Source organism: Triticum urartu, chromosome 2 (genome assembly GCF_003073215.2).
Source record: "Triticum urartu cultivar G1812 chromosome 2, Tu2.1, whole genome shotgun sequence".
NCBI classification, from domain to species: Eukaryota; Viridiplantae; Streptophyta; class Magnoliopsida; order Poales; family Poaceae; genus Triticum; species Triticum urartu.
In genome coordinates this window covers 416,738,423-416,750,915 of record NC_053023.1, presented here as the reverse complement: position 1 = coordinate 416,750,915, position 12,493 = coordinate 416,738,423, and the positions used below count along the sequence as shown (strand labels likewise).

The window sequence follows — 12,493 nt, the reverse complement described above, 5'->3', positions numbered from 1 at the left end:
CCAAAGTAGTAGGTGTGCTGTGCTGTAACAGTTGTATGAATGCAGTGCATGGGTGACGTGAAACCCTGAACCGAATGCCATTTGCAGTAGTGGGGACGTAGTCGATAATAGATTCGCCCAACCGCATCTCTGCTTGCTTGATCCCACGAGCAAACACGTTTTGCTCGAGATTATTATTCGGAAGCAGAGCAGTCAACAGAGGCACAGGACACCAGTGCCGGCCGACGTCTCCATCGGTATCTCTCTCTCTGTCGTCCCCGTCCAACTCGCATTTTCCCAGCACTAGTAGTACTTGTAAGCAGCGCCAGGAGTATTGTACGTACGAATCAATCAGAGGCGAGCGAGGCCGGTCCGCCCCCCTGCGCCTCCCCACGCCACTGATTTTTCCTCGCCGTCGAATCTTTCTCCTGCTCTTCACCGGTCAGGATCACGCCGTTTTTGTCACCTTGCTCCCCCCCGATCCTCCCTGCTCCGCCCTGGTTTCTCTGGAATTCTTCCCTCCATCCGTTCCATCGTATGGCTGGCCGATGGGGTGGAGTTGCTGCCTTGCTCCCTTCTCTTGATATCTCTCTCACTCTCAGGCCATAGCCGTACGCATAGTTCCTCATCAAGATTCAGGACGAGAGGCGAGGCGAGGCGAGATGGGCTGGGCTCTGCCTCTGCTCCGCGTCGTCTGCCTCTGCAGCCTTGTGGCGGTCGCTCGCCCGGCCAGGCCGGCCAACGTCTCCATCGGCGCCCTCTTCACCTTCGACTCCGTCATCGGGAGGTCCGCCAGGGCCGCCATCGACCTCGCCGTCGCCGACGTCAACCGCGACGCCAGAGTCCTCAGGGGGACGCACCTCAGCCTAGTCGCGCAGGACACCAAGTGCAGCGGCTTCGTCGGCACCATCCAAGGTACTGTAGTAGCTACTCTCGTCGTCGTCTTCTTCTTCTTCTTCTTCTTCTTGCCAAAACAAAAAATAATAATTCCTCCTACAGTTCTAATACCCCCAAAATATTTGCTGCGATCAGATTAGCAAATACTAGTCGTCACCACGAACTTTGATTCCTCAATTAGTTTTGTCGTTAGAGATTCCTAATATCCCTCCGCGAGTTGTTGTTGGCCTGTATGCATCCACTTTCTTTTTCCGAAATTTGGTTTGCTTCTCTCTCTCTCTCTCCTCATTCAGTTGACTCTCGTGGAGGTGGAGGTGGAGCCTGCCTACTGCCACATGAACTTTGCATGACGATCTTTTTGAAATAATAATCATAATCTGTTTTTTCTTGACAACGGATTAGTCGGAGAATACCCTGTTCCGTGCCATCGCCATTGAACATTTTTCTTGACAACGTGTATTGATTTTGGATTAAAGACCATTTCGCCTTTAGTATCTTGTTATAAATGACTACGTACAGTAGTACTGTAATTAATCAACCATGGTAGAAGAGCATAGCAGTTGAGTTGACACTGACCTGTGTTGGTGTTGGTGTTGGCGCTGCAGCGCTGCAGCTAATGGAGAAGAAGGTGGTGGCGGTGGTGGGGCCGCAATCGTCGGGGATCGCCCACGTGGTGTCGCACGTAGTCAACGAGCTCCACGTCCCGCTGCTCTCCTTCGCCGCCACCGACCCGGCGCTCGCCTCCGCCCAGTACCCCTACTTCGTCCGCGCAGCCCGCGGCGACGACTCCTCCCAGATGGCCGCCGTCGCCGACATCGTCACCTACTATGGCTGGAGGGAGGTCACCGTCATCTACGTCGACAACGACTACGGCCGCGGCGGCGTCGACGCCCTCGGCGACGCGCTCGAGGCCCAGCGCGCCAAGGTCTCCTTCAAGGCGCCCTTCCCTCCGGACGCCGACCAAGCCGCCATCGCCGACCTGCTCGTGCGGGTCACCATGATGGAGTCCCGCGTCTGCGTCGTCCACGTCAACCCGGACTCCGGCCTCGCCGTCTTCGCCGCCGCGCGCTCCCTCGGCATGATGGCCTCCGGCTACGTCTGGATCGCCACCGACTGGCTCGCCGCCGCCCTCGACTCCACGCGGCCGCCCAATCCCAGGGCGATGAGCCTCGTGCAGGGCGTGGTCACGCTCCGCCAGCACACCCCGGACTCCGGCGCCAAGACGTCGCTCACCTCCAGATTCGCCGCCGCCCAGCTGAACCGGACCGCCACCCTGAACGCCTTCGGGCTCGCCGCGTACGACGCCGTGTGGATGGCGGCCCGCGCCATCGACGAGTTCCTGGAGGACGGGGGGAACGTCACCTTCTCGGTCGACCCGAGGTTGCAGCAGGAGGTGAACGGGAGCAGCACGCTCCGGCTGGACACGCTCAGAGTGTTCGACCAGGGGGAGCAGCTGCTGCAGAAGGTGATGCTCGCCAACTTCACCGGCGTCACCGGCGGCGTGCGGTTCTCCGCGGACGGCAGGAGCCTGGCCGACCCCGCCTACGAGGTCCTCAACGTCGGTGGCACGGGCGTCCGGCGGGTCGGCTACTGGTCAAACCACTCGCATCTGTCCGTCGCCGCGCCCACTCCGCTCCGAATCAAAACTAACAGCAGCCAGCAGCAGCAGGAGCAGCGGCTGTACAGCGTGATCTGGCCTGGGGAGACGACATCGCCGCCGCGCGGGTGGGTGTTCCCGAACAACGGCCGTCCGCTGAGGATCGGCGTGCCGTACAGGACGACGCAGAAGCAGTTCGTGTCCAAGGACAGCGGCCCCGACGGCGCCAGCGGGTACTGCATCGACGTGTTCAAGGCCGCCGTGGCACTGCTCCCGTACCCTGTCCCCGTGTCCTTCATCCTCTTCGGCGACGGCGTCAAGAACCCCAGCTACAGCGACCTCGTGAACAAGGTGGCCAACAATGTGTTCGACGCGGCGGTGGGCGACGTGTCCATCGTGACGAACCGGACGCGGGTGGTGGACTTCACGCAGCCGTACGTGGAGTCCGGGCTGGTGATCGTGTCGCCGGTCAAGGAGAAGAGCTCCAACGCGTGGGCCTTCCTCAAGCCCTTCACGCTGGGCATGTGGGCCGTCACCGGCGCCTTCTTCCTCTTCGTCGGCGCCGTCGTCTGGATTCTCGAGCACCGCTTCAACCCGGAGTTCCGCGGATCCCCACGCGAGCAGCTCGTCACCATTTTCTGGTTCAGCTTCTCAACAATGTTCTTCGCGCACAGTAAGCTATATACTATCTGGCTTGTGCTTGTTCCTTCCCAAGAGATGAAGCTTGGATAAATCAATGGTGGTTCAATCATTTGCAGGGGAGAACACTGTGAGCTCTCTGGGTCGTTTCGTGCTCATCATCTGGCTGTTCGTGGTGCTCATCATCAACTCGAGCTACACGGCGAGCCTGACGTCCATCCTGACGGTGCAGCAGCTGTCGACGGGGATCCAGGGGCTGGACGGCCTCCTCGCCAGCGCCGACCCCATCGGCTACCAGGTTGGGTCCTTCGCCAAGAGCTACATGATGCAGGAGCTCAACGTGCCGGAGTCCCGGCTCAAGGAACTTGCCATCGACGACTACGCCGCCAGCCTCCAGCTCGGCCCGCGCAACGGCGGCGTCGCTGCGATCGTGGACGAGCTGCCCTACGTCGACCTCTTCCTCTCCACCAACTGCCAGTTCAAGACCGTGGGACAAGAATTCACCAAGAGCGGATGGGGATTCGTAAGATCCAAACTAAAATTCTGCATTTCTTCCCATTAATGGCTCTGTTTTGTTGCTGAATGGATGCATCATATCAGGCTTTCCAGCGGGACTCGCCTCTGGCGGTGGACCTGTCGACGGCGATCCTGACGCTGTCGGAGAACGGCGACCTGCAGCGGATCCACGACAAGTGGCTCAACCCGGGGCAGTGCGACTCGTCGCAGGGCGGCGACGTGGCGGCCGACAGGCTCAACCTCAGCAGCTTCTGGGGACTCTTCCTCATCTCCGGCGTCGCCTGCTTCATTGCATTGGTCATCTTCTTCACCAGGATACTGTGCCAGTACGGCAAGTACAACCAGGGCGATGACGAAGGTGGAACGCCGCCGGAGGACTGCCCGGTGCGGCGGCCGGAGCGGCTGAGGAGCATCAGGGATCTGATAACGTTCGTGGACATGAAGGAGGAGGAGGCCAAGAGGGCCATCAAAAGGAAGTCGAGCGACGACCGCCGGGACAGGTCCATCGCCAGCTCCGCCGGGGCATCCTCCTTCTCCGCATCCACGGTGTAGCCAGCTTCTTTCTTCTCTGGTCGGATGCATGGATGGATTTCTAACAGCATAGATCGATTGACGATGACGTCGATTTGACAAGCTGCACTCCACAGTAAGCTAAGCTTGGTGCAGCTGCTGAGATGACACTGTAATAGTGTAATTAGGCAATGATCAAATGATGATATACATACAACAGTACTACCAAGTTGGAGATGGCATAGGTAGATTAGATTAACTCCTACTACTACAATACTTTAATTTGTGGAGGAGAAGGGAGACATTTTTTCTATACAGAAAAAGGGCCACAGTTGAAGGTTTTTTTTTCTTTCTAATATGCAACTCAATAGGAATGGTAAAAAAAAGGCGATCAACAGTGCTTGAATTCAAGCGTAATGTGCTGAAACCAAACAAAAATTTAAGTTGATCTAGTGAAAAATTATCTGGAATCTCATGGTGCATGCATTTGTTTTACAAAGAAACTTGGTCATCTTTATAGAACTAGAAGGGATGGCGCGCTCCGTCGTGCCAGGAGATACGAGTGTAGTGATACATACTTCTTCCGTCCCAAAATATAAGAACGTTTTTGACACTAGTGTAGTGTTAAAAACGTTGTTATATTGTGGGACAGAGGGAGTATGTCTTATTGCGAGTCCTAACTCATGTTCACCCATGGTCGTGTTGTGTATGACCCAACAATGGGCGATTTTCATTCGTCGATTTAGGTGGTGTTTGGTTCTCTAGTCCTAGGATTTTTCTAGTCCCAACTAAAAAGTCCCTAGTCCCTAAAAAATCCCTCATTATTTGTTTTCAGAGACTAAAAAGTTCCTAATCCCTTCCTAGAGGTTATTAAATGACCATGTCGCCTCTAGTATATAGAAAAATAACAATCAAACAATACCATGGGGTGGCGGGCCAATGGGTGCATGGAGGAGCATTGTTGGAAAAGTCCCAAAAAGTCCCAAAAAGACTCTCCTTTAGAGTCTTCTTCATTTAGTCCCAAATGCCTAATTTAGTCCCTAAAAAGTCCCTCCTGTTTGGTAAAAAAGTCTCTAAGAGGGATTTTTTCTAGTCCCTACACAAAAAAGTCTGTGGAAACAAACACCCCCCTCATTGTTTTCGTTTTCTACTGTTTTCTTTCGGTCTATTTAGGGTCTAGAGTTTTTTTCACCTTTTTCTCTAATTTCATTTGCCCTTTTTTTTCTTTTTCCTTTGTGTGGTTTCCTTTTACATAATATAAACTCATTTTTAAAATATTTTCTTATTTATTTTTCTTTTCTACTTTATTTTCCTGTTCATCACTTATAAATATATTTCTATTTCTTAACATATACTCCCTCCGGTCCTTTTTATTCTGCATATTAGAATTCTCTGAAGTCAAACTTCACAAAGTTTGACCGTATTTATATGAAAAAATATGAACATCTGCCATGCTAAAGTTATACAATATAAAACTTTAAGTCATGACACATCTATTGGTATTGATTTTAGATTGTGAATGTTGATACTTTTTTCTATAAAGTTGGTCAAACTTTACGAGGCTTGACTTTAGTCAAATCTTGTATGCGAACTAAAAAGGACCGGAGGGAGTACATGGTTCTTTGTTTGTGTTTGTTGTGTTTAAAAAATGATCATTGCATATTTCAAGAATCTTCATAGTGTTCAAAAAGGAAAATGTTCATTGTGTATTTAAAAATATGTTTTGGGAATATTAAAAAAATAGTCTATCATTCATTTTCAACGATGTTTATTGTGTCTACAAAAAATGCTCATTATGTATTACAAAAAGATTCATCATACATAAAAAAAGTTCACTGACAATTTTAAAAAGATCATCTGGTATTTAAAAATATTCACTGTGTATTTAAAAACAACTCTAGCGAGCCAGACTCATTGTTACTTTGAGATTCATTCGGGCCAGGAATCAGATGCAGCCCAGACAACTAAATAGGCCAATTTTTTTAGAGTAACTAGGCCGAACTCCATCGTTTCAATAACTCACGATTGAGTTGAGACGATAGATTTGGGACACACCTAAGGATTGTTGTTGAGACACATGATGAAGTTGAATAAGTACATTCCCTAAAAAAAGAAGTTGAATAAGTACAATGAAAAATTACAATTGACACACATACTGAAGTTGAATAAGTACAATGAAAAATAACTATGCTTATTTTTTAGGGACATATGCATTTTTTTTATGATTCGTCAAAGTTTTATAGGGTAATATCATTCGTAAAAAAAGAGATAAATATCATTCGTCAATTGTGTTGTGTGTGCATACTGTTGGGCGGACTCGTGAGCACACCCAGGCTGCACCCAGGGACGGACTGCCCGGACGGATTCTTTCTACTCGCTTCAAAGGAAACCAGAGCCCAGAGGCAGGCAGGCTGTGCTTTCTTTCCCAAAAAAACAACCCAGGATGCGCTTTCCTCAAAAAAAGTTGGTAGCCTACCTTTTCTATTTGAACCCTATTATCTGGCGTCCCTCAGCCAGGAGAACGCCAGGAGGAGGTCCCGGGACGGACCCCATTGGGCCACAGGCCTAGTTTAACTTTTTTTTTCAGAGAAAAATGCCATCAACAAAAAAAAGACCCAAAAATTGCCATGAACTAACTTATGCAAAAAAATCAGGCTACTATAAAAAATGCAATCTCTCTAATTTATAAAATATACAAATGAGTATGATTAAAAAAGTTGAATTAACTAAATAAAAAATGCCATGATAAAAAAGTTCCCATCTCTTAGTAAACAAAAAATGCCATCTAAAAAAATTAAAAAAATTCTTAATAATAAAATTGCCATCTCCTAATAATAAAAATGCCATCTCTTAATAAAAAATGTCATCTCTTAATAATAATAAATGTCGTCTCTTAAATAAAAAACTTCATCTCGCAATAACAAAATGACATCTCTTATAATAATAAAAACAATGTCATATCTTAATATAAAAATGCCATTTCTTATAGCAATATAAAAATGCCAACTCTTAATAATAAATGCTATCTCTTAATATAAAAATGGCATCTCTTAAATAAATAAAAATGGCATCTCGCATAATAAATTAAAAATGCCATGTGACATCGTTTGAAAGTTTATAAAACTGTCATGCTGATTTTTTTTCCTAGAGAAAATGCTATCTGGTGAAAAAAGGAAGGGAGAGGTTGTGATTTGAACCCAGGCCTGCGCCAGGATTTAGTACTTTGAAATATGGTTCACTCGTGTTTTCTTTATGGCGAACAGGTTTGGGTATCAGACGTGGCTAGGATCATGCACTGGGATTCATGCAAACGAATCCGGCGGGAGATGGGAGGATCGCTGCTAAATCCCAGATAGCTGACATTCACCAATTATGATTTCCGTTTTGGGGAGGGAGGGGGAGGGTTGTGAATCAACCAACCGGCTATGGCCTGTGCCGGTCGTGTGCGCACTACGATCGTGCGTTTCGCAGGCCTATGTGTTGGACACATGCCCAGTGGGTCTCATGTACGCGGCTCCCTCCCGCCTTATTTGGCCCTTTTTTAAATTTTACTTCCTTTTTGGCCTAAAAAACTTCTTTCTTTTTTTTTAACACTTAAACTTCATTTTATTTCTTACGGGACACTTTCATTCATTTTTCCATCCAGCGTTAAATAGCATGTACAAAGACAATTTTACCTTTGGCGTTGCAGCTTGATCCGCGGGAGCCCGCCATGACATGCATCCGGTTTCAGAGTCCTGACACTAGCCTCTTTCTCCTCCTCTGCTCCTCACCACGCCTGCGACCTGCAGTTGGCTTTTAAAACGCTAGACCAAATCATCCAGTTGCTCACGCACGTACTTGCAAAGCTAGCACAAGAAGCACGCTAGCTAGCACCTCCGTTGATTTTGCCTGGAACAGTGCACTGTGCACGCACGTCTAGCCGGTGCGTCACGAGTGCATACGCGACCGGTAGAAGCTAACTCTTAATCGATCGGATCGATTCGATTTTACTCTCGTAACTATCCTATTGATTCGTGTGTGTGTATGGGTAGTGATGGAGACATTGTTTTGGAACGACTTGATGGAGACAGAAGTACTTGTACTCCTGCTTCTCGCAAATTGCAATCAGTTATTCTGTAACACACGTCACAATGCTATTCTCGTCAAACACACGTGGCATAAAACGTGTGCAGCAAATTGAGGTGCAAACTTAGCTCAGTCTAATTTATCAACCATAAAAAAATTACGGGAAATCATCCATAAGATTAATCTGAACAAATTTATACACTACAGTAGAGGCTGAATGGGTCATCCTTGTTCCATTCATCATATTATTATTAGTCCCCCGCAATATTTTTTTGAGTAGTCATATAACTTTTTTTCATTTATTAATAACCTGGTCACAATCAACACTAGGGGTAAAATAATCTTTTTAGGCCAGACTTAACGCCATTACTAGCCAAAACTAACGAAAGTGTCACGTAGGGAACAAAATAAAGTTGATGTGTCAAAAAGGAAAGAAATAAGTTTTTTGGGTCTAAAAGGGAAGCAAATTTTAAGAAAGGGCCAAATAAGGAATTCTCTCCCCGCTTATCCCTTCGCTGGAGAACGTCATCCACACGCGAATCATAGCGAACTTTCCCTTTCTCTCACGCGCTACCGCCCACTGCATACCACCGCGCCAAGGCAGCCGCTGCTGGGAACCTCGACGATCCCACGTGTGAGGCCTGCCGGCGACCGCCGCGCTGCAAGAGAGGATATGAGCTGCCGTGACTCTGAGGTGTGTGACGGTCATGACAATATGAGCTCGATGAACATGGCTGATGAGCGTTGCGATCTCGGGGCAACGGGTTTTGCATACTACGACTGTGGTGGTCGTGTGCTGGAAGCAGCGCCGTGGAGTGCTAGAAGCAGCATCATGGCATGCTGGAATCAGTCACCAAAAAGCTATGACTGTGGTGGCCGCGTGCTGGAATCGGCCACGAATGAAGTTCAGACCTTGGAGGCTGCGTGCTGGCATCGTCACCGACGAAGCTGCCACAATGGTGGCCGCGTGTTGTAACCAGCGTCACGACGTGTTGGAATCGCCACCGGCGAAGCTGCAACAGTGATGGCAGTGTATTGTAACCAGCGTCGCGATGTGCTGGAATCAACCACCTACGAAACTAGGACCTTGGTGGCTGCGTGGTGGAATCGGCCTCCGATGAAGCTATGACAATGGTGGTCGCATGTTGGAATGGGCCATCGGCGAAACTGCACTGCCCAGGGAGGATGTTGAAAGCGTACAACGAGGATGTTGCAACCCCCCGACGGTGATGGGCGCCCTAGCCGACGATGCTACGATGACGACATCCGAATGCTGCAACCAGCCACCAGCGTGCTACGACTGACACCACCAGAGCTGCAACCAGCCACCAGGGGTGCTACGACCCACGTCGACTGATGGCACAACAAGGGCGTCGAGAAGGTACAATCGGCCACTGGCGTGCTACGAGGAGCTGTAACCAGCCACCGTGGCGTGCTACGACTCGCGACAGGATGCTACGACAGCGATGTCGGGTGGTGCAATCAGGATGTTGGGGGAGGGCGGAGCTACAAGCTCAGCGATGCGGTGCTTTGAGCTCGATGGCGGCGGGGATGGGGATGGAGGCTGCCGCGAAGCACAGTGTTGTACATGGCGAGCGTGAAGCACGGGGCGAGATTGGATGGCTACCTTTGGCCTATCATGTGGTGCTGAAGGCCACCGATCGAGTCCTTACGTCGGTCAACCGACGCAAAGCATTGCCTTTTTTTAGTTGGTACTCCTAGCTTTTTCTGTCAACTATGTGTTTTCCAACTAGTAAACTTTACTGGCTATGGCGCTTAGTAGATGAAGATGACGAGTTAGTATAGCATGCACGTGTGCCAGATTTTTGTTCCTTCCATTTGTCTAGTACCCCGTATATCTCCATGACTCCATGGGTTTTGATTCGGGTCCAACTCCAACAGGCTTTCTGCTGCATGGCTACATGTTTCACGGAAAAAAAGTTACCGCTCTTTTGCTTAAGGGCCTGTTTAGTTTTAATAAGTCACCTGATTTATAAGTCAAGACTTAAAATCAGTGACTTATAAGTCACGCCTGTTTGATTATCACCTGACTTATAAGTCACCTGAGCACACCTTTCTATCTTGTTTTTTTATATAAAGGTGATGTGACCCATACAAAAAGGGTGATTTATAAGTTTTAAGTTGGGGTGAAGCAACTTATGACTTATAAGTTGGGGTGACTTATAAATTGAGTCCTTTATTTAGAACCAAACAGGGCCTAACTTATCTTTCCTCCCATCCCATCCCGTCCATCCATGGATGGAACCCCCCCTCGTACGCGTGTCTTGAGTCCAGTTGAGTGCACGGCCTGCAAATAAGTGCCCATGTGCGCATCATCCATCCGGCGTTGATGTCAACGACACTTCACTGTAACCCCTCCGCCGCTCCACGTCCCGGTGCGCCTACCCTCTCCTCTCTCCGCCATTATGTAACACCATCACCAACCGCGCTCCCCCGGCCCGGCGGACCTCCATGCCATATTTCTTACTCCAACCCATTCTGCAACACTGCAATCTTCTTCTTCTTCTTCTTCTTCTTCTTCTTCTTCTAGCTAGCCACCTTACGCGCAGCTACCTGGCTGGCTAACTTAGCTTCAAGTTCATAGTCCACACACACATACGTACGTTCGTCAAATGGAGGAATCCATCAGCTCGTCTAGGACCCCGGGTGCTTCAGCTTCAGTCTTGGACGGCGACGTCGACTGCTGCGCATCCGGGTCTGCGACCGCCGTGGCTTCCGACGACAGCGGCTGGACGGCCTACTTCATCGACGGCGACGACACCTGCCTGCAGTTGCACAACTCCCAAGAGGTGCCAGCGAAGAAGCCCCACGGCGCCCGCGCCTCCACATCCACCTTGTCCACCGCCAGCAAGACCAAGGCCAAGGCGAAGAAGGCAGCAGGCACCGAGGAGAACACCAGGAAGAAGATGCCTCGTTTGGAACCAGCTGATGAAGACCCTCTCCAAGACACAGCCTGCTCCCCTGCAAACGCTAGCTATGCAACTCGTCAACTTCACCTGCAGGTAGCTTACTCCATTTATTTCTGCACTGCACTCACAAGTTAGGTTAATCCAATCGATCACTGATCAGGGTGTCCTCTCCCATGAACAAATCAATGTTGATGGTCTCTCTCAAATATTCATCAGTATGCTTTCATGGGCATGCAGGATGGCTGGCAAATTGCTGGCTGCGAGTGTGAGCAGAGATCATCGTCAGCGGCACCAGCAGCGCCGCAGTGGGTTGAGTACTGCAGGAGACGCCAATGGGATTCTTCTCGGGAGGGGCCGGATGCAGAAATTAAAGAGGTGTTGGCTTAGTCCTTGTTAAACTGTTGGTGGACGAGGGCAGACCAAAGACCAAACTGCTCACCACTGAATTGTGTACTTCTTCTACCTTAGTGCGTGTTTAATTGTTTATCCGCATGTTCTGCGACACTAATCTCATGCGTGCGTTGGGCCCAAAACCCCTGTTGTCATGTCCAATAACTAATAGTTATATATAGTTGCTGCTGTAGCTTGTACTACCAGTTTGACAAAGTTTGCTCTTATATTACGAGACGAAGAGAGTAGCGTCGATGAAAACTTTTTTTTAAGAAACTTTCAATTTATTTATCAACTGTCATGGTAGTATAGAAACCACTAAGTAAAATTTACATCCAGGTACGTAGACCACCTAGCGATGACTTCAAGCACTGGAGCGAGCAGAAGGAGCGTCGCCGTCATCGCCCCTCCCTCTTTGGAGCCGGGCAAACATTGTTATAGTAGACAGTCGAAAAATCATTGTGCTAAGATCTCATAGGACCAAGGCACCAGAATAGCTACCACAACTGATGAATAAAATGATAGATCGAAATGATCCAACCTACAGACATACTAATGTAGACGAAAGAAGACCGGATCTAGACGATCCACCAAAGACAAACGCCGACCAGATCGCACGAGATCTGTCGGAGACAAACCTCCACACGTCTTCACGATGCTTCAAACATCATCGTGACTGGCACTAGACGGGGAGAACATTATTTCATCTTCAAGAGGCCCCCGCCGACTCGTCTTCTTGAGTATGGCACAAACCTTAACAAAACTTAGAAAAACACCTAAAAACGGAATCCTTTCACCGGCAAGGGCAGGTATCATCGCGCCTCCATGGTCCAATGACAATAGGAGATGAGGCGGACCGCTGACGGCACTGGTGAGAGGCAGGGAATCTCTAAACAAGAGGCAGGGAAACCCTAGATGAGAGTTTGATGGATTTACCTGACAATCTCTTGCTAACTGATTGCACAGC

At 49.2% G+C, this 12,493-nt stretch overlaps 2 protein-coding genes across 3 annotated transcripts; both read left to right on the top strand.

Moving 5' to 3' along the window:
• The first annotated feature begins 293 nt into the window (after nucleotides 1–293).
• On the top strand, nucleotides 294–4,480 carry LOC125537620 (glutamate receptor 3.5-like). Of its 2 annotated transcripts, XM_048700947.1 has the most exons (5): nucleotides 300–420; nucleotides 582–894; nucleotides 1,482–3,146; nucleotides 3,232–3,635; nucleotides 3,713–4,480. In XM_048700947.1, the coding sequence occupies exons 2-5, from the start codon at nucleotides 642–644 to the stop codon at nucleotides 4,178–4,180; spliced, it is 2,790 nt and encodes a 929-aa protein (XP_048556904.1). In that variant the 5' UTR covers nucleotides 300–420; nucleotides 582–641; the 3' UTR covers nucleotides 4,181–4,480. The 2 variants fall into 2 exon arrangements, with proteins under 2 accessions (XP_048556903.1, XP_048556904.1); XM_048700946.1 differs by having other exon boundaries at nucleotides 294–894.
• Nucleotides 4,481–10,563: 6,083 nt separating this feature from the next.
• Nucleotides 10,564–11,774, top strand: LOC125541610. Its single transcript, XM_048704974.1, has 2 exons — nucleotides 10,564–11,229; nucleotides 11,374–11,774. Exons 1-2 carry the CDS (start codon nucleotides 10,840–10,842, stop codon nucleotides 11,521–11,523), a joined length of 540 nt encoding a protein of 179 aa, XP_048560931.1. The 5' UTR covers nucleotides 10,564–10,839; the 3' UTR covers nucleotides 11,524–11,774.
• The last annotated feature ends 719 nt before the right edge of the window (nucleotides 11,775–12,493 follow it).

Coding starts and splice junctions, on each gene's coding strand:
- LOC125537620 (XM_048700946.1), top strand. CDS start 642: ATGGGCTGGGCTCTGCCTCTGCTCCGCGTCGTCTGCCTCTGCAGCCTT. Junction 895..1,481: donor CTTCGTCGGCACCATCCAAG/GTACTGTAGTAG, acceptor TTGGCGCTGCAG/CGCTGCAGCTAATGGAGAAG. Junction 3,636..3,712: donor CCAAGAGCGGATGGGGATTC/GTAAGATCCAAA, acceptor GCATCATATCAG/GCTTTCCAGCGGGACTCGCC.
- LOC125541610 (XM_048704974.1), top strand. CDS start 10,840: ATGGAGGAATCCATCAGCTCGTCTAGGACCCCGGGTGCTTCAGCTTCA. Junction 11,230..11,373: donor CTCGTCAACTTCACCTGCAG/GTAGCTTACTCC, acceptor ATGGGCATGCAG/GATGGCTGGCAAATTGCTGG.